Source organism: Scardinius erythrophthalmus (genome assembly GCF_964197995.2).
Source record: "Scardinius erythrophthalmus genome assembly, chromosome: 20".
Taxonomy (NCBI): Eukaryota; Metazoa; Chordata; class Actinopteri; order Cypriniformes; family Leuciscidae; genus Scardinius; species Scardinius erythrophthalmus.
Genome location: NC_138240.1, coordinates 30792998 through 30820471, shown reverse-complemented (window position 1 = coordinate 30820471; position 27474 = coordinate 30792998). Strand labels below are relative to the sequence as shown.

Below are 27474 nucleotides of genomic sequence, written 5' to 3'. Positions count from 1 at the left end.
GCTTGGATACATTGACAGCCTAATTTAGAGAACCACAGTTTTTTGGGCAGTGTGCAGAGCTGTCAATCAAACCCTGATAAAGGCGGTACAGACTGTAGAGGGTATTCTGTAAAAGAGTCACTTATTCTGTTTGCTTTTCCCCCTCGGTGACTCACCTTTGCAATCACATTCACCTCATTCACGTGGTTACTTACAGATGGAACGTGCAAAACCAAGATGTATTCTAGATTATAGGGTCTTTCTGTGTTTAATTGGCCATGCTAGTGTTGTGTTTAAGGTCATCATCTCTTGGAGCAATCAATAATCAAATAATTTCCATATAAATTAAATAATTAAAACAAAATATAAACATGATGATACATTTATAGAGTTAACTTCTTGAAAAAATAAGATTTTTTATTATTTATTTATGGAAGGGCACATTATTTTAATGGTAACAGGGTTGACGCATTCATTTTTTTCTTATGTGTTATGTCAGCTCAAATCTAAAAATATATATTGAGAGAATAAAGACGGAATGCCAGCTTATGTTTGCATTTTTATTTTAAATTTAAATGTGAATATTGGCTAATATAGGATCAAATTTTGACTCTGGTCAGGCCAAATATTATATTTCTAATTTATAAGGAATTATTAATTTATGAAACTAAATATCCAGATTTATAAAGGGAAAAAAAGCAAAATGAGGTGATACACCTCTGAGCTAGACAACAGTCCTTCTGTCTACCTTTATCAAAAATATGTGACTCACCTCACTGTGGTTAAGAAATCTTCAACTGTCTGATTCAATCCAAGAATCCATCAGAACCTTTGCACACGCTCACACACCCCTCATTCAGAGGATGAGACAGGAAACGGGTGGGCTGTGGGCACTGCAGATTACTTTAAAACCTGCATACGCTCCCAATAATCCCAGCGCACAGCCTCTTCCTGTTCTACTCTGAATGAAGGCCACTGAGATTCATATGAGGTCCCATTATCTCCAAACCTGGAACAAGCTCGCTTCTCATATGAGCAGGACACTGGGTGCATTCTCCAAAACCCACTCTATATAAATAATCCTGAAGGCCCTTTAATTCCACTTCTCCTCCAACTGTCTAGGTTAAAACTTTTCAGCATTCATTTCATCACACTCGGGATGGTTTAACCTGTGCTGCTGTAGTGGCGGCCCAGCGGGGGCTTTAGATTCAAACGACAGACTCATCACTCAGTAGCCATTTAATACTCACTTCTTGACACGTTTCAAAGCCACATCTAATCTCAGCTAGTCAGAATATTCTGGTTCATACTGAACTAAATCTTTATAAAGAGCATTTATGGCATACTAACAATTACCATTGAAAAACCACAAGTACTGTACCTCCACCTGCAAAAGCATTACCACATCAGCATGATCATATGGACACTTTTACAGGTCAAATATTAATACATTTGTTTTGTTTTTTTTGGCAAACTAAAGTATCATTTCCGTTTTTAAACCTTCTGAAACACTTGTCCTTAGTGTAAAATGAGAATATTTGAAGTCATACGGTACATCAGTCTTTTGAATAGTCAATGAAGTGCTGATTTCAGGCCGTAAAAATGACATGATGATGTATTTGATGGTAGTCATTAGTAATCATTAACTAATGTTTAGAAGCTAATCATTAACTGTTATCTTTTGTCTTCACAGCAAATGCTGAATGATCATGAAACGTCGTCTCAAGACAGCTGTATTAAAAAGGTAGGATTTGTTTTGTCAGTCCATCCCTCTTTACAGATCTAACAGATATGCTGATATCACCACACACAAATATGAATAACACAAAAGCAAAATGAGAAACAGCAGTTTGCTACTAATAGGGTTCTTTATGCTTACTGAAGGTGAAAATAAATGTATTAATCACAGAGACAGGGAGTATCTTTATATATATATATATATATATATATATATATATAGAGAGAGAGAGAGAGAGAGAGAGAGAGAGAGATTTAAACAGCATTTATTGATATGAATGGAATGTACATAGACTAAAGGCCCGTTCACATCAAGGACGATAACTATAAAGATTTAATTCTAAAATTCGTTCTCCATATTAAAGAATAACAGAGTTCACACCACAACTATAACGATAAAGATATGAGGAACGATATCGTTGGGATCACTTTCAGAACGATTTTTTTTCCAGCTGTCAAACGATAAAACACTGACAGCCAATCAGAATCCATTCTAACAGGTCATCTATTTTCGCTACTTTGAAACCGCAGCGCGGGCGCGAGCGTGCTTAGAATAAAAAGACCGTTATCGGTCGTTGGTGTGGACGCATATATAGTTATCTTTATCGTTATCTTTATAGTTATCGTGCTTGGTGTGAACGGGCCTTTAGTCTTGGCAGGCTAGATCTTCAATGCTGCTGCTTGAGTGAAGGCTACTGCCACAACATGCACATAAATACAGTGAATAGAATGCGATCTCCTGCAAGAAAGGTAGGGAGAACCCCTGGCAGATTTAGGCAGGTGGTGCTGGGGAAGGTGGAGGGCTAGGAAATCTCCCATGGTGTGCTGTACTGAGTTAAGCCGGTTCGGGACAGAAATAAATAGGTTACGTACAACAAACAGATTGATTGGCCATAGTGCAGGTTGGCTTTAAGAGAACCAGTCTGTAACTCCAAAGAGTTTCATGCCTGAACAGTGCAATACATTTATTGTCACCTTTAGTTAGCTATATATATATGTGTAAGTTAAATTAGAAATGAGTTTTTTCTTTCTTTCTTTCTTTGTTCATTTCTTTCTGACCTTCTTTCTTGTGGTACATCTTTTTCTTTTGAACTTTTTTATTTATGTTTATTATTCACACTGACCAATTTGCAGAGAGTTTGTGAAACAATCAGTTCAACTCAACTTTAAACAATGTAACATTTGGCACTATCTACCTTTATTATGCTGAACAGGGACCTCTAAGAATAATATAGTGTGAATATAGAGTGAAAAAAAGCAATTCCACTGTCCAAATGAACTGATTCACGAAACTAACGAAGACCTCTCAACAAAATGGTGTTGCACATCAAAGTCTTTCACATGTGATCTTTTTAAGAACATATTTTATTCACTAAGTTGAGTCACCAAAAAAACTCATCAGACATGCGCCAAGCATCCTAATTAATATCATGAATTATACATGAGGTGTTATGAATAACTGCCTCACTCATCATCTACCCTAATAGACTATATACACTGTGACACATCTGAATATATGTTAATGTTCCAGCAAATAAGAGCAAGTGTTTGTGTCTATGTGTGTGTGAGTTCAGATATAGAGAATGTGTGTGTGTGTGTGTGTGTGTGTGTGTGTGTGTGTGTGTGTGTGTGTGTGTGTGTGTGTGTGTGTGTGTGTGTGTGTGTGTGTGTGTGTGTGTGTGTGTGTGTGTGTGTGTGTGTGTGTGTGTGTGTGTGCAGATGCATCTGCTCAGACATAAAAAACACTGTTATTATGAGAGCTGAAAGATTTCTTAAGTCAAATCCCAGCAGATATACAAAAAGAAAAAGAGCTTCTTTTATTTATTTATCCTTTGCTTTTAACCAGTTATCCCTCCTTTACAACACAAACACTCTCAGAAACACAGAGATGCCTATCTGAGTCTATCTGTCCAGTGGCCACACACACACACACACACACACACACACACACACACACACACGTTCCTGAGCCTTGATTTGAGCTCTTTTAAATGTAATCCACCTTACTTTGTCCCAAAAGTGTGTGTAAGTGTGAGTGTGTGACACACAAGCTCATAGTGAACTGACAATGACAGTACACTGAGACATAGATTAATTATAGAAAATCAATGTGTTGTAATTGTATTTGAAACAGATCGCCTCCGGCATTGTGCCTGTGTGTTTGGCTGGATATTAAAACATTTCGCTTTGTAAATGTAGCTAAAACAGGCGGCTGATGTTTTAATGGGAAAGAGATTAATGGCTCTTTTGACAAGCTCTCCGAGACGGTATCTGTGCTTTTGTGGCCCCTGCTGTGACTGATCTCTCATAGACTTAAAAAATGCCCAGTGTTATTTTAACTTACACTGTTTTTATCGAGGAATGATTATGGTCTGATAATACAATCAACAAGACAATTTTTGGCAGTAAATGTATCAATGTATATACAGTCAAACCAAAAATTATTCAGACACCAGATATATATATATATTTTTACTAGTGGGAGCAGGACACTATAGTTATTTTATGTAAGTGAGGATAGCAAAATAACGTAAACTATGACATATCATACCCAAAAATTCTTCATATTGTGGACTACCAGTCAAATTTATAAAACATTTGGGACCCAAAATTATTCAGACACTTAAATCTGACCATGTTTTGCTTAAGTTTTTTTTCTTTAATTGCTAATGCGACCTTTTTACACCACAGACTGAACAAAATTAAGCATAGCTTGGTAGTTGTTTGACCTAAATTGGTCAAAAAATTGGTATTATCTAATTGTGTGCTTAAATTTAACAGCTGACAGATATTCAACCTAATTCATTTGTGAGACAGTCTAACAGAAGGATGGCCAAAACCAGTGAAGTATCAATTGATTTGATAACTCTGAGTTCTTGTCATATTTTATTACCATTTTCTAAACTATAGCGAATACACTGTGATGATGTGAGAAATGTTTTGATGTCTGAATAAATTTTGGTTTGACTGTATGTGTGTGTGTATATGTATATATACTTTTATGGTAAACTACACATTGAACCTTAATCTTAAGCGTTCAACCATGTGATACAGTACATTGCACCACTTTTCATGGAAAGGTGAAAGGAGAGTTGCTTTACCCGTTAACATCAGCAGGAGGAGGCTTGTCCGCAGGGGAAATGATGAATCTCCAATGTTAGCTTAACTAAACCAGGAGAATCCCCTCCTGTAAAAATATCATCTCAAGCAACCCTGTAAATTTAGGGTATCTGATTATGCCCCAAAATACATTACAGGTCACGGGGGGGGGGGGGGCGTTCTGCAACCCTGAGGCGAGGTGCTTCAAATGTGACGATTGATTGATTATCATGATAATTTGTTTGAAATGATTATCTGGATATAATAATCACCGCCGTTCACCCCCTGCCTCGTGCTGCATTTTCATGCTCTCTTGTTCCCCGTATAATGCGCCTCCATCAGAAATGGCCTCTGGTTATGGAGGCGTAGTAACAGGGGCCTCCCGGTCGGGTCCTCAGGGGCTGGGGGGCCCCATTGATGAATGATGACCCAAAGGAGCCTGAAATCAGAGAGAATAAACAGGGGGAAGAAGAGAAGAGGAGAGGGACAGGGAAGGCTGGTAACTATCTGTAGCGGAGGGCAATTATACGCCAGGCCAGGCGGCCCCAGGGGCAGTAGATCGGCCTGAAGAATGCAGAGGGGTCCTGACCACCCAATACACTCACACACACACACAGAAACTCAGACTCTGAGGCCGGTGGGAAAGGAATTGAAAATCTTTCCTCCTTTTTTCATCACATGACGTTGTTTAAAAAAAGTGTGAAGAAAAATTTGACGTGCTAATCACGCCATATTGTGCAAGCCCGGTTTATACGATCTGAATAACAATCGAGACGATTTCAAAAATGACATTTCATAACGAGTCTTTCAAAGCACATTAAAAGTTTTACAAGTGTTTTTCTGTCTGCTTGTAAACACAAATCTAAGCGATTGGAACGCTTTTAACAACGCTTTCTAACTGTCACTTTAGGAGCTCATTTGAAGGAAAGCGATTCCACGTCGGAACATGCCTGTTCAATTAAAACAGAAAGCTTTCTCATGCACTCGAGAGCTAGATGGGCTGAAAACATGGGGCGATTGAAGACGTTTAGCCTTTTCTGTCATTGCAAGGGGAGGAGGGCTGTGTAGAAATAATATTTGTGGTTTTTAGCATGACTATGAGAAGACTTAATGATAATATCCTTTCTCGGCCCTTGGCTCAGTTACATTTTATTGGCCCCTGACTGGCAATCTTTTTTTTCTCTGTGTGTGCTTGTTGAAGTGGCATATACTGCATGTAAAGATACTTTGTTCTTTGAAGAGAACAATCATTTAGGGTGTGTGTGATTGGGGGTGATTGGGGGGGGGAATGAAATACACACATTTTTCGTGTGTATTTGACTGTTTAAGTGCAATAAGCAGCGAAAATGGACTCAGTTACTGAGAGGTGGCTTTATGTGCGTGCACTTTGGGTGTGAGCACAAAATCTGCGGGAATGAGTAAAATTATGCGCAATCCCACGCCGAAATTCAAGCCCTGTAACACCAACAATACTCATCTGGAGCAAATGAAAGGAGTGAGACGGGTTTGTGTGTAACTCGCTGTCGGGGAGATGAGAGAGAGATAAAGAGCTGTGGGTATCGTGTATATATTCTGCGGAAAATCTATATTTTTGACAACACTTCATTGCACTTAGTTTATAATTTCAGATGCCTTTTTTTAGAAGACTACAGTTCAACACTGTATATATAAAATGCAACCCTACAAAGTGGCTAGTGACTGCGTTACACGCCACCACTGAAATTAATGTCATTAACAGTGTTAATATTAAGCCCTGTTAATTAATGTTAACAAATGAAACCTTATTGGAAAGTGTTACTAAAAGTTTATAAAGAAATTGTAAAAGTATTCATATAATTTGAGCAGTTTTGCTTGACACGCGAGAACAAACCTCATTGGTTCCTTCACGTCAAGCATGTTTGAGCTTCCGTTTACAAGATTTGATATGCTCTGTGAATGTGCGTTGATCAGTGTTTATATCTGAATAAAAGCCTAATTTATATCTGTTTCTTATATAACGCAATTGTGTTTCTTCAGAAGACTTAAACCCCTCGATTCATACAGATTACTTTTAGGATGTGTAAAGATTACAACATTACAAAGTCATACAAACATTGTCTTTTGATTGTCAGTTTACGGCTTTTGGGCTTCTCAGAGCGCACATACGCATGTATACATGTACATGAAACCACTGAAGTATGTGAAGGTTGTTTGCGAAGGCGGATACGAGACATTTTTTATCTGGCCTCTTATTCCCAATGGCATCTCCTGTCATAGTATCACTCCTCTTTGACAAGAGCAGAAAACAAATGTCTCTTTCTGCCACATCTGTGGGAATTGTCCTTTCCAGAGCAGAATGCTGTCATTATCCCTGATCTTCCCAGCGTTCACAGAACTAGAGCCTCGAATACAGTGTGAAAAGTAAAGTGTGTGTGTGAGAGAGAGCGAGAGGGGTATGAGGGGCAGAAAGAGAGCGAGAGAGATTGTGAAAGAGAAAGATCAGTGATTGAGGATGGAATGATCCATTGTAGACAGAAGCTGGTCTGTGACGGCACAGCTCCGCTCGGCTGTGCTGGAATTCAAGTGGGAGAAAGTGAAGAGGGATGGAGAGCAAATAGAAGGCTGCTGAATGAGCAGTATATTAACTATTTAAAACGGCATCACTCTATTTTCTCTCTATGATGTCTGAAAGGGAACTGTCTGCGAACAAAGCCAGGATAAAGTGGCTTGCTTTGTCTTTACTCAAAGTCCTCTTCTATTTCTCGGAGTGGGTGTTCATTAATTCAGTTGTGTGAATGAAGTCTGAGCTGCACTCATATAATAACTCGCAACCGGGCTGCGGTTGACATGGAAACCCTTTCTAAAGACGTTATAGGTTCGGGACGGTTGGGGTGCCCTTGCGGTAATGGTGGTCTGGGACCCTCTCGTACTCTTTCCATACTGGGGTTTGCATTTGTTTTTCGCTGTCTCAGAGCGGGGACAGTCGCGTCCCCAGGCTCATTTCTGGCAAGGAACTATGTGTGCAGTGGTCCCAAAACTATTTGGACACTAAACTCCTAAAATGTCACTGCATTATATTATGAAATATCAAACCAAGTGGCATTTATTTTAAAGAAAGATAGCACATACACACTTTTCAAGCTAAATAAAAAGTATTTTCTTAGGTTTAAAGTGAAAAAATGATTGATTTAAAAAAAGTATATTGTTACTCTTTGTGGTTGCCAAATGTTAGTGGAACATTTCCATAGTTAATGTCTGTGGTTACTCTACTACATACAAAAAAAAAAAAAAAAAAAAAAAAAAACTTTTTGATTGACAGGTTTTATTTTTTCTTATCTCTTGCTTTTAATTGGCTAAGAAATCAAATACACTGCTGAACAATAACAAATCATTTGTATTCTACAACATATTTTTAATATATTTTCCTAATGAAAATGTTATTATTGGTTTATATAATTGCCTTTTTTTCGATTTTTATTACAGAGTATGGCAGAAAATATATTTGATAGTTTTTATACTGTAATAAATGCTGTGTCAATTAGCAATGCATTATATTGTTGTGATAATACCCCGATATGACTTGAACATGCATGAACAGCCATTTTCAGATTTTTATTCAGCTATAGCAATCGCTGGATGCCTTTGTCCATATAAGGGATTTTCTGGAATGTTATAAGTTATTGCTTATTACTATTTTGGACTTTCTGCGAGAGAGCGCACTCCAGCTTCGAGTATTAATGAAACACACATTGCATGAGAGTGTTTAGCGCTCCATAATGTTCACATTCCCTCGTTTTGGATAAGAATAAAACCTTAGGTCATGCATAGATTATGTTGTATCTTTGAATTTAAATTTAAATCTAGATTTATTCACATTGACCCATGAAAAACTCTATATGTGAACACACTTGCCCAAAAAAGTGTGAATTTTTATGTTACGCCCATGATCATGTGACACTGAAGACTGGAATAATCGCTGTTGAAAATTCAGCTTTGCTATCAAAGGAATAAATAAAAATATAGCTTACACAACAAAATTTTCAACAAAAATGTATTTTGAATCAAATAAATGCAGCCTTGGTCAGAGACTTAAAAACACGTGCAACTAATAAGTTACTTTCATAACATTTAACGGCAACACATTTAAAGACATTTAATGAAATGGAAATTGCAATATTCTTTTCTTCCCTATTGTAATGCATATCCGAGTCAAACAGCTTCTTGAACAAGAAAAATGTAGGATTTGGCTTGATTTTGTCCATCGGGAATGTATTGGATCATTGGATGGTTGTGGTTTGCTATTGGTCGATCTCATGTGAGTGACAGGTTGTCCCGCCCTCAAGCCAGTAAACGCCTCATCAGAGAATCAGAGAGTTGCTGAAAGAGGGAAGGGAAGTTATATTGATTAGAGTTTATGAGGGCACATGAATTTAAAATAAATAAAATAAATGATGTGATGGATAAATCATTTATTAAAAAAAATACTACAATATTTCATTTAAAATATGAATTGCCAGTTTTGATTTGATGGTAAATTTTACTCTCTGTAATGCTAATACTGAAGTTGACTGAGTAAGAGAATGATAAAGAATGAAAAGAAAAGAAAAGAAAAAAATGGCGAGAGGAGCTAGGCAGAGGAATGTCTGAATGTCCAGGAGAGAGACTCTTCCAGCCAGTCACTGTCTGAGAAAGGTCACTTGTATGAAGGCCAAGCCCAAACATTTGAAGGTCGTGTGAAAGCAAGCCACCTCATTCCTGGACACACCAAATCTGGACCGCCTCATCTACCAAAACAATCAAAAGAAATGGATTTATCAGAGATAGCACAAGTCAAGGGAATGTTAGGCCTGTTAGGAAAAAGCTTCAAACTCTCAGAAGTATCTACATTTCTCTTTCATTGCTCAGAAGACTGTTTTGTTATCAAATTTTCTTTCAAAATTTTAATGGGGAAATAATATGACAGAAACAAGTGAAATGTGTGTGAATTAGCAACTGTGCGCTTTTAAAAAATAAAGGTTCCTTTTTTTTGGCATCGATGGATCCAAATTGAATTTAAAATTATTAAATTATTAAAAACAGGGGGGTTGTGCTAAGCTCCCTCAAACGCAAGCAAGAGCACTTTCATTTGTTACTGTAATAATAAATTGGCAAAACAGATTTGCCAAACGCTCCAGTGCATATTTGTATTTGCGCTCTGAAGAACGTCAAATGTATCTATTTACATCGTGTTTTTGTAGAGGTGACCAATGTAGCCAATCACAGACATAGTTGTTGATCTCTTGAACGCAATGGCCAATCAGAGGTGTTTAAGTTAGTCAGAATTCACCCACCGCTCAACACGACAAAAAGTTTTTAATCAGTGCTGAGTTACGCAGGCTCGTGAAACCTCTTATTAACAAACAAAGTGCAGACATGATGTAAGTCAGGGTACGTTTACACGGCAACAATTTGCTTAAAACCGAGAAGTTTTTCCTTTGAGTTTTTTGTGTACAGACGACACCTTTGTCAAAACGATCCCCATTCACACGGATCTATGAAAACGACTAAAAAGGCCATTAGATGGCAATGAAACACTATAGACTGAACACGTAATATGCATGATGCATCATTTTCAGAGATTTGCGTTTTTGTTGTTTACTCGGAAACTGTTTTCAAAAACTTGCACTTTGAAACCCACTTTCAAAAGTTTGCGTTCTCAGGCACCCAAAACGCCATTGTCGTGTAAATGAGCGGCCAAAACGCATAAAAAGTCTTCTGAAAATGGTGTCGTGTGAACAGCCCCTAAGATGTATTAGTCATCGCTGGCAGCTTCGTTGATTGTAACGGAACTTTGTGAGCTTGTGATGAACTGGCAAAGCGACAGCGTTTTAGTGATTGTAAAATGAGCGGTCTTGGCTCGCTTTCGAGGCTACAGCCTATCTAATCCATTGAATACAACTATTATTTTTCATTCTGCTAAGAGGACCGATGCAACTTTTCGGAAGAGACATCTACATATAAATTCTGTATTCACTCTGCATGGGACAGAAATATGACGTTTAAATAGTAATGCATTAAAGCAATGTAAAGGCTGACTAATAGATCAATAGAAAAAATATTCATAGAAAAATATTTTTTAAATCTATTCCAATTATTGGTTAAAGCGATGACCTGGAAATAATCTTAATACAGTCTCATTGTACATCACTATTTCAGAAGCACCCTCAGTGATTTGATTCTGGGACCGGGCTGAAAATGTTTAACCCATCAGACAGCAGACCTGCAATCCCTGTGACGTCTTTCGTTTCTGATGTCACTCTACTTAACTGACCTCATTTCTTAGCTTTGTTAGTATTAGTTGATAAATGGTGTTTTTGAATCACTCTTATCTCTTTGAATTCTGTTGTCGCTAGCACGCCGAACACTCCACTGTCTTGCAAAATCCCTTTCAAAAGCAGATCGAGCTGAAGTTCACAAACAGCTCGTTTCTCATCCTATTGTGTTGCCTGTCACCTCAGCCCATGGCTGCAGAAAAGAACCCAAATCCCTGGTTTGTTTTGGAGATCATGTGATAAACGCTACGGCGCTAGCGTTCAGGATGGCTGACCTGAGAGTGCACTGCGGAGGCCGGACTCCAGCGCTGATCAGGCGCTTGGAGAAATCTTTTGTTTGCCTAAGAATCTTTGAAATCTTCCCAGTTATATTTGCAAAGAAAGAAAAATCGTTATGAGGATGTAACAGAGCACTGCTATTATTTGAAAATGAGGGTTATGATGCTATTTATCTTCTTTTCTTTCTTGAAAACTGAATGATTATGTACTGAATGATAACTGATAGAATGATTATGTATCAGATGAATCCTTAAAGAAAATAATGTTATGCCATTTGAATTGGATTTTTTTTTTTTATTATAGGCTTTTAGATCTACAGGACTGTATGAAAGGTGTTGCAACCCCTTCAGCATTCATAATTCATAATATTCATTATACAAAATGGCCTTGGGTGCCTTACAACATTTATAAAACATTTATTACATAGTAACAATATAAATTACACAAATTTGCATTAAAACATTGTTTCATTAAACAAATGTATTTACCATGTAAATTCCTGACATATGAAATAAAAAAATATATATATTTATTTAAATGGAACAGTATGTTGAACCTTAAAAAAAAAAAAAAAAAATATATATATATATATATATATATATATATATATATATATATATATGAAGAGTTCAGATGCAAAAGCCTCTAAGTGCCATCTGAAATTTTCTTATAGAATAATCATTTTTATCAAGCTTGTATATTTAAGTTCAGTAATTTCACTTAAATGATAATTAATAGGTAATCTTCATTGCCATTTAAGTGACATTACTGAACTTAAATATACAAGCTTGATAAAAATGATCATTCTAGAAGAAAATTTCAGATGGCACTTAGAGGCTTTTGCATCTGAACTCTTCATATATTTCATATATTTATATATTTATTTATATATATTTTGTTTTGCATATATAGTTTGCATATGTGTTTTTTTGTTTGTTTTTTTGTTAAGTATAAGTTGATAGGCTTTTGATAGGGTTGAAGGCTTTTATGGCTCATATAGTACAATAGCTCACACTTGATTACTTTGATACTCACATTCTTCTTCAAAAAAATAAATACAAAATAAATATAAAATTATGAAACAGCCAAAATGACAAACATGTACCACAACCTGAAGGATGGCATTGTTAGAATTATACTAAACAGCTTTTACTTGCTAAAAAGTAAAACCTATTAATCAGATGACAGAAGGCATGTTGTAGATTGTGTGCATCAGTTTTTTCAGCAAAGCTTTGAGGCTTTAGAAATGTGCATATCAAAAGTGATACAGTAGGCTTTATAGGGTTAAGTGTCATCCTCGCAGTGGGTTAATAGTTGGCCTCTATGGGTTCTATGCATTGAAATGCAGAGTTGCTGGTGAACAGGTGTTGCACATCATAACTGTTAATCATGTATTTGAGCATTTTACAGTGTATCTGGAACGCTGTATTGACCTATCAGAACCATAATTATCTTGTTTATAATTTTTAACCATTAATTATACTTTTCTTTCTATATGTCATATTATTCAGATCTGCTTTTATAGATTTAAATGGTTGATGACAGGTAAATTATTGACAGAAATGTGTAATTGTTGTCAGAAGGAGCTGTATGTATTTGTACTGTTTTACATTAGCAGTGTGATGTGTCTGTTTTGTAGGACCGCACACATGAGCAGATAAAGCCCTCTTGAAGCTGAGTGTTGTTCTAGAGGAATCCAGATGTGTGTGGATGTGCGGGTGGAAGCTAATGTGACTCCATCTGTGGCACACATGGGAGAGATTGTGTAGTAGTGGGAACAATTCAGGGTCACTCGCAGCCTGAGCCCTTGATTTTTCACAGGTTCTCTGTTATCAATGAGCCGAGGTACACACACGCACACACACACACGATTAAAGCCTGTGTTTCAGTGTCTCTTAACAGTTTTAAAAAAGTGTTAGTCAATGTTAAATTATAAATCATAAATTAGCCACACAATAAAAATTACAGAGCTTTAATCTTAACCTATAAAGCATTTAAATAAAGACATTAATGGGAGATATAGTGACAACTTATATTTATATGCATTTTATGTAAGAAGTCTGCTGATCTCACTGATTTACATTACAGAATTCCATCTTACTTTTTGGCCATATAAATAACAGCAACTGCACCATTGATTATTAATTTCTCAGTTTTGGATAAAAAAAAAAAGCTATTTTGTGAGCTCCATATTCTTCTGTATCATACTACTGTTTATGAGCTAGAAAATCATTAGACATGATATTTAACAAAAACACATACTGTATGCAAACTTATATATATATATATATATATATATATATATATATATATATATATAATATGATTTTTTTTTTTTTTTTTTTTTCAGTTTCTTGAATCTTGGACTATATATATATATATATATATATATATATATATATATACTGTATATATATATATATATATATATATATATATATATATATATATATATATATGTTAGTCATATCTTAGTCTTTACAGGATTAATCATTAATTCATTAAGTTTATAGCGAAATGCTAGACACAGTTCCCTTTATGAATTTTATCACATCGATAGCAAAGTTTCACTCAATGGAATGATGCTTTTCACATTTTCAGCTAATTTTTTCCCCATAAATTAGCAAAAAAATCCAGTCACCGAACAAAAGCAGCCCTTGTTCAGGGTAATAAAGCAACATAAAAACAAAGGACGTGTGGATGGAATTAGTCAATAAGAACATGGGGAGGTTTAAAGTTCGAGTTCCGCTAAGCTTTCACAATTTGCACCCTTTTTTTCAGATGTTAATAAAACAGGGATTCAACCCCCTCCTCAGCTTTTGGGCTTTGAGGGTTTAATCTTTATTATGGAGCATTACCCCACTGCGCGCTCTCTGGTCCCGCCTGGCACCACAGAGCCGGTACACACACACACACACACATGCACACACAGACCTCACCCGCTCAAATGAACTGTTAAATAACTCCACCTAATCCTGAGCCCCTGAAACAATAGGTGCTTGGAACATCCATTTTCCATCCATCAATCAAGAGCTTAGGCTTTGGAGATTTATCATTAATTATACATGTAGAAAGCGGTGGGCATCTCGGGACAATCTTAGTAGAATCCCGCAAAGAAGGTCTGAGCATGAGGGAATTGAGAAGGAAAAGATAATCAGAGTCTACATCACCCTCTATCGCCCGGTCTGACTCAGATGAACTGATGCTAACGGGTTGTTTGCATAAGAAAGCTGTTTGTTTTATTCAACAGCAGCTTTGGGTTGGTGACTTTTCCAGTTTGACAGCGTACTTTTTTTGTAAGTAAACATTCTCTTAGATACAGATTGTATTTAAGTGCATCTCAACCTAAATAAAGCTATGTTTTAATTAATATTAGCACATAATTAAGCCTTCATGGTGGATGGGAACAGGATTGACAAGGTGCTTCTTAGAAAGAGAAATAATGTAATATCCACTATTAAATGATAACTTTTCACTGTGCTACTCTGACTTTAAAGATTGTTTCCTATTGATAAACATAGCAAAACATACTGTAAAGTTACTAAAAATGAGACATTAACTTTTCCTTAAAAAGATGATGGTGTCAATATGACTTTTTTTTGGTAACACTTTGCAATAAGGTTAATTTGTTAACATTAGTTTATGTATTAACTAACATGTACTAACAATGAGCAATCCATTTGGGTAACACTTTTATTTTACAGTGTCATTGTTACATATGTTACATGTTATTACTGTAGTAATAACTATAAATTAAGCATAATTACATGCAATTAACCCTAAAACCAAACCCTCATACTAACCCTAACCCTATAGTAAGTACATGTAGTTAATTATTATTACTCAATACTTAAATGTATAATTACGCTGTAATACTGACACCTTAAAATAAAGTGTAACCTAAATTCACAGTACTTTAACTAATGTTAACAAATACAACCTTTGATTTTAATAAAGTAGTACTAAATGTTGAAGAAGTATTGTTCATTATTAGTTCATGTTAACTAATGAACCTTATTGTAAAGTGTTACCCTTTTTTCATATTATTATTGAATACATTCATAGTATTCAATCAACAATACAATCTCATCTAATCTCTTTAAAAAAGAAAGATAATAGAGATAAAATGCTAACTTTTGGGATTAGGCCCAAAAATTCTTTATGAGGAAAGAAATAGAAAAAAAATACAGATTTTTTTTCTTTTTCTGATGAGGTTTAAAAATGTAAATGTAATCAGCTATTCATGTGCAATTATTCTTGACTCATATGGGACCCGTTTTGTAGAATGACCCAGATAAAGAAGAGTTCTTTATTTAATGAAATAAAAGCCCAGTTTATTTTGCCTCTAGGATGGAAACATTCGTTTATGCAAATGAACAGTTGCACCCTATTTGTTAATTAGGGCATAATGACCAGAGTCAGTTACACATTATGGCGTGTGGCGACATAACCTCGTGACTCTCAGGGTGCGAAAGGCCTTCATCAGCACAAACACAGATCGTTTAGTGTCACAAACAGCAGGCTTCATTAAATAAACCAATGCGGAGGAACAGGACGGTCTGAATATCCGCAACTCATTAGGATAATTAAAGAGGAAAAGCAATTGAGTAAACAAGGTTGTTAGGCTGTCACCCCTAATTAAGCCATTAAAGTGAGGAGAGAGAGAGTGTCGTGTTAATTACCGACTGCTCGTCGAGAGGAGGCTTCCACACTGGAATTATCTGATTGAGAAACAATGATTATCCTAAGCAGGGGGCAGGGATGCTCGGGACCCCTCGGTGCTGTCCCGCACAATATGCCGCTCTTGCTCCTTTCAATTCATCCCCAATAATCCCTTCAGTCTGTGAAATAGCCCATTCACATTTTACACAGCTATGATGAAAAGAGAATAAAGACCATGAAGGGTTTTCAGACTCTGTCTGTGACTGCGGTTTAGTCGTGCACCATGGCATTGTGTTCTGGTAAATAAGTACATGTATATATATATATATATATATATATACATGAAGAGTTCAGATGCAAAAGCCTCTAAGTGCCATCTTAAGTTCAGTAATTTCACTTTAATGGCAATGAAGATTGCCTATTAATTGTCATTTAAGTGAAATTACTGAACTTAAATATACAAGCTTGATAAAAATGATCATTCTAGAAGAAAATTTCAGATGGCACTTAGAGGCTTTTGCATCTGAACTCTTCATATATATATATATATATATTCATATTCTCTGGAAGTTTATAGAATATCTGAACCTCTCTCTCTCTCTCTCTCTCTCTCTCTCTCTCTCTCTCTCTCTCTCTCTCTCTCTCTCTCTCTCTCTCTCTCTCTCTCTCTCTCTCTCTCTCTCTCTCTCTCTCTCTCTCTCTCTCTCTCTCTCTCTCTCTCTCTCTCTCTCTCTCTCTCTCTCTCTCTCTCTCTCTCTCTCTCTCTCTCTCTCTCTGTAAAAAATATATAAATAAAATAATGCATGTCTGTACTGGACACAGAACACAAGCAGATTGATAAAATGCAAATACCCCCTTAATGCAGGCATTATCATATAAAATGTGCCATTACATGATGCGATCCAGAACATTAGTCAGGAAATCACAAAGACCCCGGTGCAATAATTCACAATATAGACAAAGCATCGCCATTTATTTTGATCGAAAAACGCTCCTGCAATTTCACCTGTAAAGGCCTTTTCTATATAGTACAATTTTGTAGGAGTGTGTAAAGGAGACATTATGTCATTTGTAGGCATACATGCATTTTTAGCAAAGGTCTTGGTTTTTTAAAACCTTAAATAAATGTCACAAGCAGTATTTTTTGTCTCACTAAATGCATGTTCTCCATGTATGAAAGGATTTTCCATGATTTGACGCACACTCACACCTTAATAAAAGTGCCTTAATTTACAAGAAAAGATGATTAGTTGGTAAATTTTCATCTTTGATCACAATAATGCTTTCTCGGAGTTATCAGCCCCTCGTAAGCTGCTTTACCACCCATTCCCTTTTGTCATTACGCGTGATTTGATTTAAGATCTTGCCCATAATGGTAATATCGGCTTGACAAACATGACTTCTTAGCGGGTGATTTGCGTCAAGTATTTTCTGAACCAGCACATAAATGAATTAGCAATAAAATGGACTTAGAGGCCTAATAGCAGGGGTGCCCATTATTGCGGCACTAATCACTAAAGAGATGCCATTCAATTGCCTGGAGAAGGCGCGTTTTTCGGCGGATTTCATAAAGTAACACGTTTGTAATGGAAGGTGCGCTGCTTGAGCCGAAGCGCGGGAAGCTTTTCTGTACATGTGAGTTTTGATTACCGCTGGCAACAGGCTCTTAGCTCGCGCTGGAGGCAGTGGCCGAGCTGAAAGGGTCCCAGCATGCGCACGCTGCCTCTGAAATTACGCCGGCCGAGAAAGTGCTCCTCTGCATTTATAGTGCATTTAATCAGCGGCCGACTTTTTGATAGTCAAACAATAGTTAATTACAGTAGCACCTGCCTGAGAGGTCGGGGTGGATCGTTGTTAATGAGGGCCGTGCAGCGCCTGCATCTTTTCCCGGAATATATAAAACTCCAGGGATGCGCCGCATGGCTTCCTCAGCCCGCCACTTCCACGCGTCGCTCACTGCGAGATGATTGACGGCGGAGACGGGGGAGAGAATGGAGAAATGGACTTTGATTCCATCTCTTGTGTTTGGAGAAATTATATATCTTTGCTCTCAACTTCAGAGAGAGAGAGAGAGAGAGAGAGAGAGAGAGAGAGAGAGAGAGAGAGAGAGAGTGGGGGTTGAAGGGGAGGACGGCTCGCTTCCAGAAGTTGGTTTAACGTTCATTTTCTCTTTATCTGTAGCCTGTTTCCTCAGTTATTTGTAAGTAGGATTATGTATCTAATAAAATGAATTCAATTTAATTCAAGGTCAATCTTATTTGTATTCATGAGACCAGTTATGTCCAGTTACAGTCCAATTAAAGTGCTTTCGTATATTAGCTTCAAACGCCTAGTTCAAAACCCTCTTAAAAAAAATGTTGAGATCAACAAAATATCACCCATATAATGAAGTCAAGTCAAGTCAAGTCATCTTCATTTATATAGCTTTACAGAGATAAGCGTATAATTTAAGGTAACAGAGATTGTTTCGGCTTTACAGCAGAGTTAAGTTATTTCCATCTAAAGTTAGTTTAAATTGATTTGGTTCCGTCGCAATGATCATTTGTTATTAAATTAGGGGCCGCTAAGACGACACCATTCTCTCTACACAGACTTTAAACGCGAACCTGTGAGAAACGCTGATGGCGTTCACATGAGCATTTAGAATGGGTTCTATAGTTATGTGCGTTAGAATATACGCAGGTTTGGAATTCCCTACAAGCCAAGCCAATGAAGATACACTACCTTTCAAAAGTTTGGGGTTGGTGAGATTTTTTTTTCCTTTATGAAATGAATTCCAGCAAGGATGGACTACATTGATTTTAGTGATATTATAATAACTACACATTTCTATTTAAAAAAATATTAAGCATCACAATGTTTCTTGAGCACCAAATCAGCATATTAGAATGATTTCTGAAGGATCAGTGTAGATCACAATAAATATTCACTGAAGAGTGTCAACTTTCCCCTTTTCAGAGTGTCATGATCTCTTGAAAATGATCGTAAGCTCTTTGGTAGACAGTATAGTTAGTGATAAAAAATGACCCATTCCTCCCCTTCTTGCTGCCTATTCCCCCCTGGGCTGAAGAAAATGAAGAGAAAATGGCTGTTAAAGGCCAATTTGATAGTGCGCACATCATGTCATCCATGCTAAAGCAAGATGCGCTTGGTAGAGCTCGCTCGGCTGGACGCCAGATCAAAGTGTATTAAAGATGACCTCTGTGTCAAACACGTTGATCAAAAAGATAGTTAAACAACTGCCAAACACATACACACGCACATTAACCCTATTCCTGTTCTTGACTACAATGAACTTGCGATGAAATGTTGCGCACATCGGTTGTTTACTCTTGCTCAGAAAACCTGAGAACTTGGCCTGCTGCTACGTACACGTCCGTATGTTTGTCTTTTTAGTGAGATTTTAGCCATTCTTTCCTCTGTCAGTGTACTCTGACCTCTCTCATTCATTCATGTTTCATTTGTTTGACCCTGACCCCCCTTTTCCAGGCCCCCATGCAGTGCTGTAATCTATTTTTCTCTTCCCTATTGGTAAGCATATTTGCCATAGCCAATCAGATTGATTGATCATCAGCAAGGGCGCAGGTTTGGCAATCAGCTGGGCTGTCCCGGCTGCCGCAATTTCCCAACAGACATGCAGAGCTTGACAGCACAATAAACTGGCTATTCATCAAAGTGTCCCGCTCTTGGACATCAGATCTGCCCTGGGGCGGACTCTCGTACCCCATAAACTGCCGTGCGCCGCTCTGAGGGCCATGGGCGAAGCGTAGGAGTATACTCACCTCTTATACAACTGGGTGTGTGTGTTTGTTTGGGCAAACACATACAATGTATCATGTAGCAGAAAGAAAATCATTGTATTTTTACATACTAATGTTCCACGCCAAAAAGAAAGTCATATGCACTCTTAAAATCAAAGGTTCCAAAAGGGGCTTTTCACATGGGGGTGATGCCACAGAAGGACGATTTTGGGTTCCCCATCTTTCAGTGAACACTTTTTAATTTATTTGTTTCTTTCTTAGAACATTTTAATAATCTAAAGAACCCTTTTCCACAATAAATAACCTTTTGTGCAAATGAAAATTTCCATGGATGTTCATCACTGAACCGTAGATGGCGTGTGGGTTCGGAACGACATTAGGTGAAAGATTTCTTAAATGTTCATGTGTCTGATCGTTCAAATGTAAATGCAGGTGCAGCTATTCTTCTACATGAAGTCCTTCAGTGATAGTGAACCTCCATGCCTCATTCCAGCAAATGATTCATCCCTTAAAGCAATATTGACTGAATGGGACAGAAGATGAATGATGGTTCCAATGTGATATCCACACACAAAGAGGTCATGATAATAAAACATTTATCAGACATCTATTACTTACACACACACATGCGCGCGTGCGCAAAAAGACACAATACAATGTTCAATACAAACAAAGCTGTAGGGAAGGGCAGCAGTCAGTGAGGAAAGTGCCTCTCAAAGCATTGTTAGAAAGTGTGTGTGTGTGTGTGTGTGTGTGTGTGTGTGTGTGTGTGTGTGTGTGTGTGTGTGTGTGTGTGTGTGTGTGTGTGTGTGTGAAGAAGATATAGAAGGTGAAAGCACAAAATACAAGAGGGGTTTTCAGAGCTTTTTGAGAGCGTCCCAAGAGTTAAAGAATGCCCCTGCTCACTCGATCGGTTGTGTTTTATTGCGTATGGGTCAGTAGTGATGATTAAAGAGATATTCATGGACATTCAGCTCTCCCTTTGGCTCACTCTCTGGCATATCGTGGTTATTTAGAAGCTGTGTCGTCCCGGGCGCTCGGAGAACACATGAATCTGCCAGAGCTTGCACACTTAGAGGCCTGTAGTCAAGACAGAAGTGCCTCCATTGACCTGGTCAGCAAACCCAGTCGAATGTAGCCGTTCCTCTTCAGCTGGAGACTAATGAGATCTTAAAACACACCAGCCACGAGCTCAAGCCCGCTCTGATCCGCAGCAATGCATCGCAAATCTGAGCAGTTTGGAAATGTCAGCGTGTTAAGTAATAAAGAAAGGTACGTATTAGAAAGTTCCTTTAAATTAAGAAGTAATTAACGTTTTGATCAAATAATTAAGCAATAAGAATGTGCTATGTTGTGCATATAGTCAATTCTAAAGGGAGTTGTTATTCTAACAATTGATTTATTGCATTTCTAACTTAAAAAAGCAATTACTACATACAAAATAAGTTAATATCATGTTTAGGTTAAGGTTAGTTTTTATAAGTTTTGTGCGGTGATATGCACTTCTAATGAAAAGGGGTCAGTAATTATTTTCAGTACTTTTATTCAGCAAGGACACATTTAATTGATCAAAATTGACGTAAAGACGTTTGAATTGTTACAATTTTTTTTTTTTTTTTTTTTTTTACCTTTTATTCATCAAATGATCCTGAAAAAAAAACTATTTAATATTTGTTGTGGAAACTGAGACATGGTTCCACAAAAATATTAAACAGCACAACTGTTTTCAACATTAATAATGATCAGAGATGTTTCTTGAGGAACAAACCATGATTTCTGAAAGATCATTTGACTCGAGTATTGATGCTGAAAATTCAGCTTTGCTGCAGGAATAAATTAAAAAGAAAACAGTTATTTTAAATTGTAATAATATTTTACCATGGTTTTTGTGTTTGTTTTTACTGTATAGTTGATCAAAGGAATGCAGCGTTGATGAGCTTCTTTCAAAAACATAAAAAACAAAGAGGCATTCTTAAAAAACATTGGACTTTGAAATGTTTTGAAAGCAGTTGCGTGAAAATGAATGCCAGCTAATCTCATCATGCCCGTCTCAGTCCACGCTGTTTACTGGTCAGCATACTTCCGACTCTGAGGACATACAGTACTTGGCTGCCATTTCCTCGTTTTTAGTAGCGAAGGGCACGTTATATGAGCAATCAGGATATAGGGGTTATCCTGGATGACCTGCCTATTGAGTCCCATTCCTCATGTGAGAGCTCTGAAGTGCTCAACAGGGGGTGTCAGAGGGAAGAACATGCCATTAAAACAGTATTGCACATAATATTGCCTGATTCCATAGATGTTTATCCACATTATTTCAACCACAGTGGTTGGAGAAACTGGGAAACGACATTATTTCGAATGCATTGTTAGTTTTGTTTTTAGCAATGCATTAACTTAAACATAGGGTGGAAATTGACCTATACAAAATAAACTTTTTTTTTAAGTTTTAAGTACATGTTTTTTTTTTTACACGTACATGGCTAAAGTTTCCCATATTGTTTCATAAAAAAGTTTCATGAAAAGGTTTATTCAGCATGCTAGTCTGCACTAATTATTTTAATCGTGATGGTTGGAGAAACTGGGTAACAACTTTTTTTCGATTGCACTGTTTCTGTTTTTGTTTTAAATAGCATTTTTTTTTTTATCACAGTGTTTGTTTTTGGATTATTGTTTTGTTCTCTTTTGGTTTTCTTTTTGTAATATGTAATTAATAGGGTGTGATTTGACCTATATATTGAACCATGGTAAATTTTATGTCCTGAAAAAATATTTTTGGTAAGTACATTGGTAAGTTTCCCATATTTGGCAGTATTGGCCTAAAAATGTTCAAGAACTTACATGCAGAGCTATTTCGTCAATGTCCAACATCAAACAGGCGAAATTTGAATAACAGTGTATTTAAAAAAGCAATGTCTAGTATATATTCTGAATCCTTATAAACAGATCCATGGTGTGCGGTGTTTCTGGTAGCTGATCTGGGGTCAGGACCCAGCAGGTTGACATGCTGAAGAATCTGTGCGTTCACAGCACTCAGGGTCATTCTCTCTGGACTTCCTGTGGTCTCACCGGGAGGAAAGGTCTGTTTGTGTTGCTACGGAGACGTGGTGAAAGGCACTGGGACCTCCCTCCTGTCTCCTCTCCTCCAGAGCCGCATATTGTTTAAAAAAAAAACCCTGTTTCCTCGGCCGTCGAGAGAAAAAAAAAGGAAAGCGAAACGGCCGTGTTTCAAACAATCGCAGGAGGCTACAATTAGTTTGTGTATTATGATAAGGCGTGGCAAGGCAAGACGGGGAAGGCGAGTTCTCGTCCCAAACCCCCTCGACAGTTTACTTTGCATTAGGCAGCAACAACAGTATAAACAAACGTCACAGCGGAGGACGGACGAAACCCTAAGCCCCCTTGTTCACTCCGGCCTCCATCGCTGCTGTTTACTTGCATCCACCGAGGTGAAAAAGTCTGGTTATGACGTCACTTTCTTGTTTGTATCAGATGTGATACCTTTCACACTCTCTTACGGTTTGACTAGGAATGGTTTTTGGCCCTCCAGCTGAATGTTCTGAATGTTCAATTGGGTTTATTTGTGAATTTTATTGAGTTTGGGGATTTGATGCTTTGAAATTTTGTCCTGTGTTTTTGTGTGTGTGTGTGTGTGTGTGTGTGTGTGTGTGTGTGTGTGTGTGTGTTATAAAAGCAAGCCGTCCTGCTGCAGGAAATCCTGCTGTGCACAGGCGCCCTCTATTGCCAAAGCTCAGTGTGTGTGTGCTGGACTCGTCATGGGGACTGCTCCAACATGTAGAAAACAAGCACTATACTAAAGTAATGTGCCATAAAAACCAAATATGCAGTTCTGCAGTGCATTAAGTAAACACAGCACATCTCCATTCCTCTTTTTCTTTGGTGTTGCATGAATTGTCACGACCAAATTCAGTCTTGTGCTGATCTGCAATAGACTGCTGTGTATCGTAAATTCTTGATGAATATCTGTAATGTTTAATGGACAGTACCCCAAACAAATTTCGATCCCAAATCAAACAACTTCAATAGACCAGCAAACCCTATCTGGAACAAAGATGAAGAAGTAAAAGAGGATGTTTTGGATAAAAGTTTGCATGTCTAAGCAGTGTTACGCTCAGAATCTGTTTAGACAACTGCTGAATGTTTGGCTTTCACCCGCTGCGCCCTGAAAACGATACAGTGAATGTGGCTCTTACAAATTAGCCCCCCTTAGCTACCATTCAACACTTTCTGATCTCTCAGTGAAGCCATCTGACAACTCAGACAGCCTGTGCTCGCTTCAAGAGATGCTCGTCGTCTTCTCTTCACTTCATACTAATATTCCTCAATTGAGAGCAGTGATTGAGCATGACTCTGATTTTTTTTTAAACTTATATACATTTATTATTAACATTAATATAAAACATATCATGGTATGTGACAGAATATGAAATATGAATAACTGTACATAATTCAATCAATAATCCACATATAGTCCTTAATCTATAATCTAAAAAAAGAAGGACTTAAATAGGCAAATGCTTAAGAGTCTATGATTGGATCATTATTGAAGTGAGCATGTTTTATGTTTGGTAACAGTTCTTCTAACCCTAATTGATGGAGTGTGCAGCTTTTCATTTCTTAAACATTCATGTAGGAAGACACATCATGGCCATATTCCAGGAGGACAATGTCAAGATTCATCAGGCTCAGATTGTGAAAGAATGGTTGTGAGGATCGTGAAGACTCATTTTCACACATGAATCGAGTCCAGATCTTAAACTCATTGAAAGTCTTTGGGATGTGCTGGAGGAGACCTTACGGAGAGCTGGACTCCTGCATTGTCAATACAAGATCTGGACCAAAAATGTATCAATTTACCTTAAACCTACATGGTTGTTTAAGAAATGAAAGGCTACACACTCTATTCATTATGGTTAGAAGAACTGTTGAGAAAGCTAATAATCACTGCAATAATGATCCAATCACAGACTCTTAAGCATTTGTCTATTTAAATCCAAACCTTTTTTTTTTTTTTTTTTTTTTTGGCTGGGCAGTGGTTCAATCTTTGTATTTTAGCTTTTATTCCTTGTGACAATTGCTGCAAAGGTTTATATCTAAAAAGGAATGACTGGTTGCACTGATACCTTTACACTCAGCCTCTATAAGTGAAGGTTACAAATGCTCTTAAACGAAAGAGGAAATTGAGAGTTTAAATCGTTGCTGGATTTTTTTCCCCGTCTCTGTCTTTCCAGGAGTAGTATTATATTGCGAGATGCAGGTCTGTTTCGGTGCGAGGGAGATTGAGAGGCGTGAGAAAGCCATGTGAATTTCTGCCCCCTCGCATAAAAGAACCTCTCTTTTATCAGCTCTCGTCTCAATAGCAAACCCGCTGATATTTCACCGTTTCTCTACGGCACACGCTGTCCCTGCCAAATCCTCTATTTCACGGTCTTTTTCCTTGTCTACACGTGTAGCTACAAAAGTTGCTTAAGACATCCTGCATTCTCCACATACTCTACCTAAGTTTGTTGTGTCTAATATCTCCAATCAAGTGATACTTGTTCATGTTCAGCAACGTTGTCGTGATATCGTAGTGCTGTGAGCCGCGGTCCAAATTTGTGGTTAACTCAAGATGGTTCTTCTTAGTTTGGGGAAGGAGGATGTGTACGAGGCAGAAAGAGGGAGTACGTTTTGAGCAGGGGGTCATTGAAGGTTTTGTTAACCCCTTAACCACAATAACGTCTGTCTGCAAACTAGTGAATTGATTCCAATTCAAACTGCAGGCAGAGTCATTTGGTTTGTGGTCTGGAAGGAGAGAGCACACACACACACACGTTCAGTGACTGGGGAATTGTTGCATAGGGCTGCATGTTTGCATCTGACACAGGAATGCATTATTTATACTAGCATGATGTTAGTGCGGCCGCTCAAACACGTGTAACTCATTCAGACGCCAGTAAAATTAGATATGTGAGAATGTTGCGATGAGCCTGACAGATATTACCGAGATTTACAGTACATGTGCTTCAGAGAGAACAGTAGCAGACGGCAGCTTTAAATGAACTGATACATCTGTGTTAGATATATTTGCGTATCCCAGCAGCCCCTGCAGCTGCCGGGACTCTGATAGAGTGATAGACGGAAATCAGACACAGGGAAATAAGCACACTGACAGGACTGTCACATTCTTTTACTTTAACATACAGAAATCTGGTGCCATGACCCGGATCTGGTGCCGATCTATATTCCAGATATTAAATGTTGCCGTACTGACAGAAAAGTTTCAGAAAATAACATTTATGGGCAATTTTATGATGCACATATCATGTCTGTACATAAATAGTGTGATATAAAGTATAATGTTTGTCCATTTAATTAGTACTTGCTCTTAAAAGTGCTTTCGGATATGGTTATATCCAAAGCAACATTTGTTTTGTTTATATAAAGGCTCCTTCTTAAAGTTTCCATTATTAATAAGGCAGCCCACCCTTTCCTCTTGAAACTCTCACATTTACCTGTTTTTTCCTCTGGGTGATAAATGTCGCCCTGCATTAAAGTCAGGAAGAGAAGTGCCTTGTTCCATTTTATATGGATTGCATCAGTTTTTGCATGCACTAGCTGGGATTAGGTGTGCGTTGAACATGCCGTTATTTTAAAAAATGTTTATGAACATCTGCCAAGCGCTTCACCATCCTTTCCGAAAAAAGAAATAGAAAAAAGTCATCAAACCGTTAAAGGTGAGTTTACCTCAGGCTGGGACACAAAAAAATGAAATCCTATCACCACACATATTTGTTTGACCCTTTACCTTTATCAGTCCGACACTATTAAAATGTAAATGTCATCTTTTTGGTGGAGGTGTGAAATGAGGGGGCCAATTATTGGATTTTTCTGGCCAAAGTGATAAAGTCAGCAGACTTTATGCTAATAATTTGGCTTCCTCGTAGCGCAGTGTAAGGGCAGCGATGCGTTTCCTCTTCTCTCTTCCCTTGAGGTAGTGTTCCCTCACAGTGGTGCGAGTAATTGAATCAAGTCAATACCAATGCCCCCCCCTCCTACTTCCCCTCCCAAATCCCCTCACCCAAAAAACTGACGTCTGCCGGTGATGAGAGCCAGATGTTAGAGCCAGTGGGCCCATATACCGGCCATGTCTTAAAGGTCCAGCATCATTCTGATGAAGGATATATCTTCATTGAAGAGATGTGTCGCCCATTACCCCGCCGAAGGAAATCAAGTCCCACATGTGTGTGGTTGAGCGTGTGCGCACATGTGAGCGTCTACATGTCTGTGTGTGCAGCTCTTGTTTTATGAACAGTAGAACGCGGCTGACACCCATCCTGTTTCTGGCAGCTTGGCGGGTCTGGATTCAATCCTCCAGAGCTCATTAAAGAGCAGAGCCATCTCTACACCCATCCTTTAATGAAACACTGGCAGGGTGTGGGAGGGTGAAGGGGGGTGGGCCGGGTCACTCTTCAGCAGATGTGTGCTGGAGCACAGGCGTACTTGAGCCCGATAGCCAGAGGCAAGTAAGATTTACAAATCACTACTTGCTGTTTTTATTATAACTCATAATACTGAGAAGAATAAAACACAGGAACAAGGAACTGTAACGCTAGAAGATCCTGCACCTAATAGTACCACCTCAAAAGGGATGATTTGGACCATTT

At 37.8% G+C, this 27474-nt stretch overlaps 1 protein-coding gene across 3 annotated transcripts in view; it reads left to right on the top strand.

The window, feature by feature from the left end:
* Positions 1 to 27474, top strand: part of prdm16 (PR domain containing 16) — a 234115-nt gene that overhangs the window by 122024 nt on the left and 84617 nt on the right. For all 3 annotated transcript variants that reach the window (XM_081348429.1, XM_081348430.1, XM_081348428.1), the window contains exon 3: positions 1673 to 1723. In XM_081348429.1, coding sequence (XP_081204555.1) covers positions 1673 to 1723 — 51 coding nt within the window. The remainder of the gene's footprint in view (positions 1 to 1672; positions 1724 to 27474) is intronic.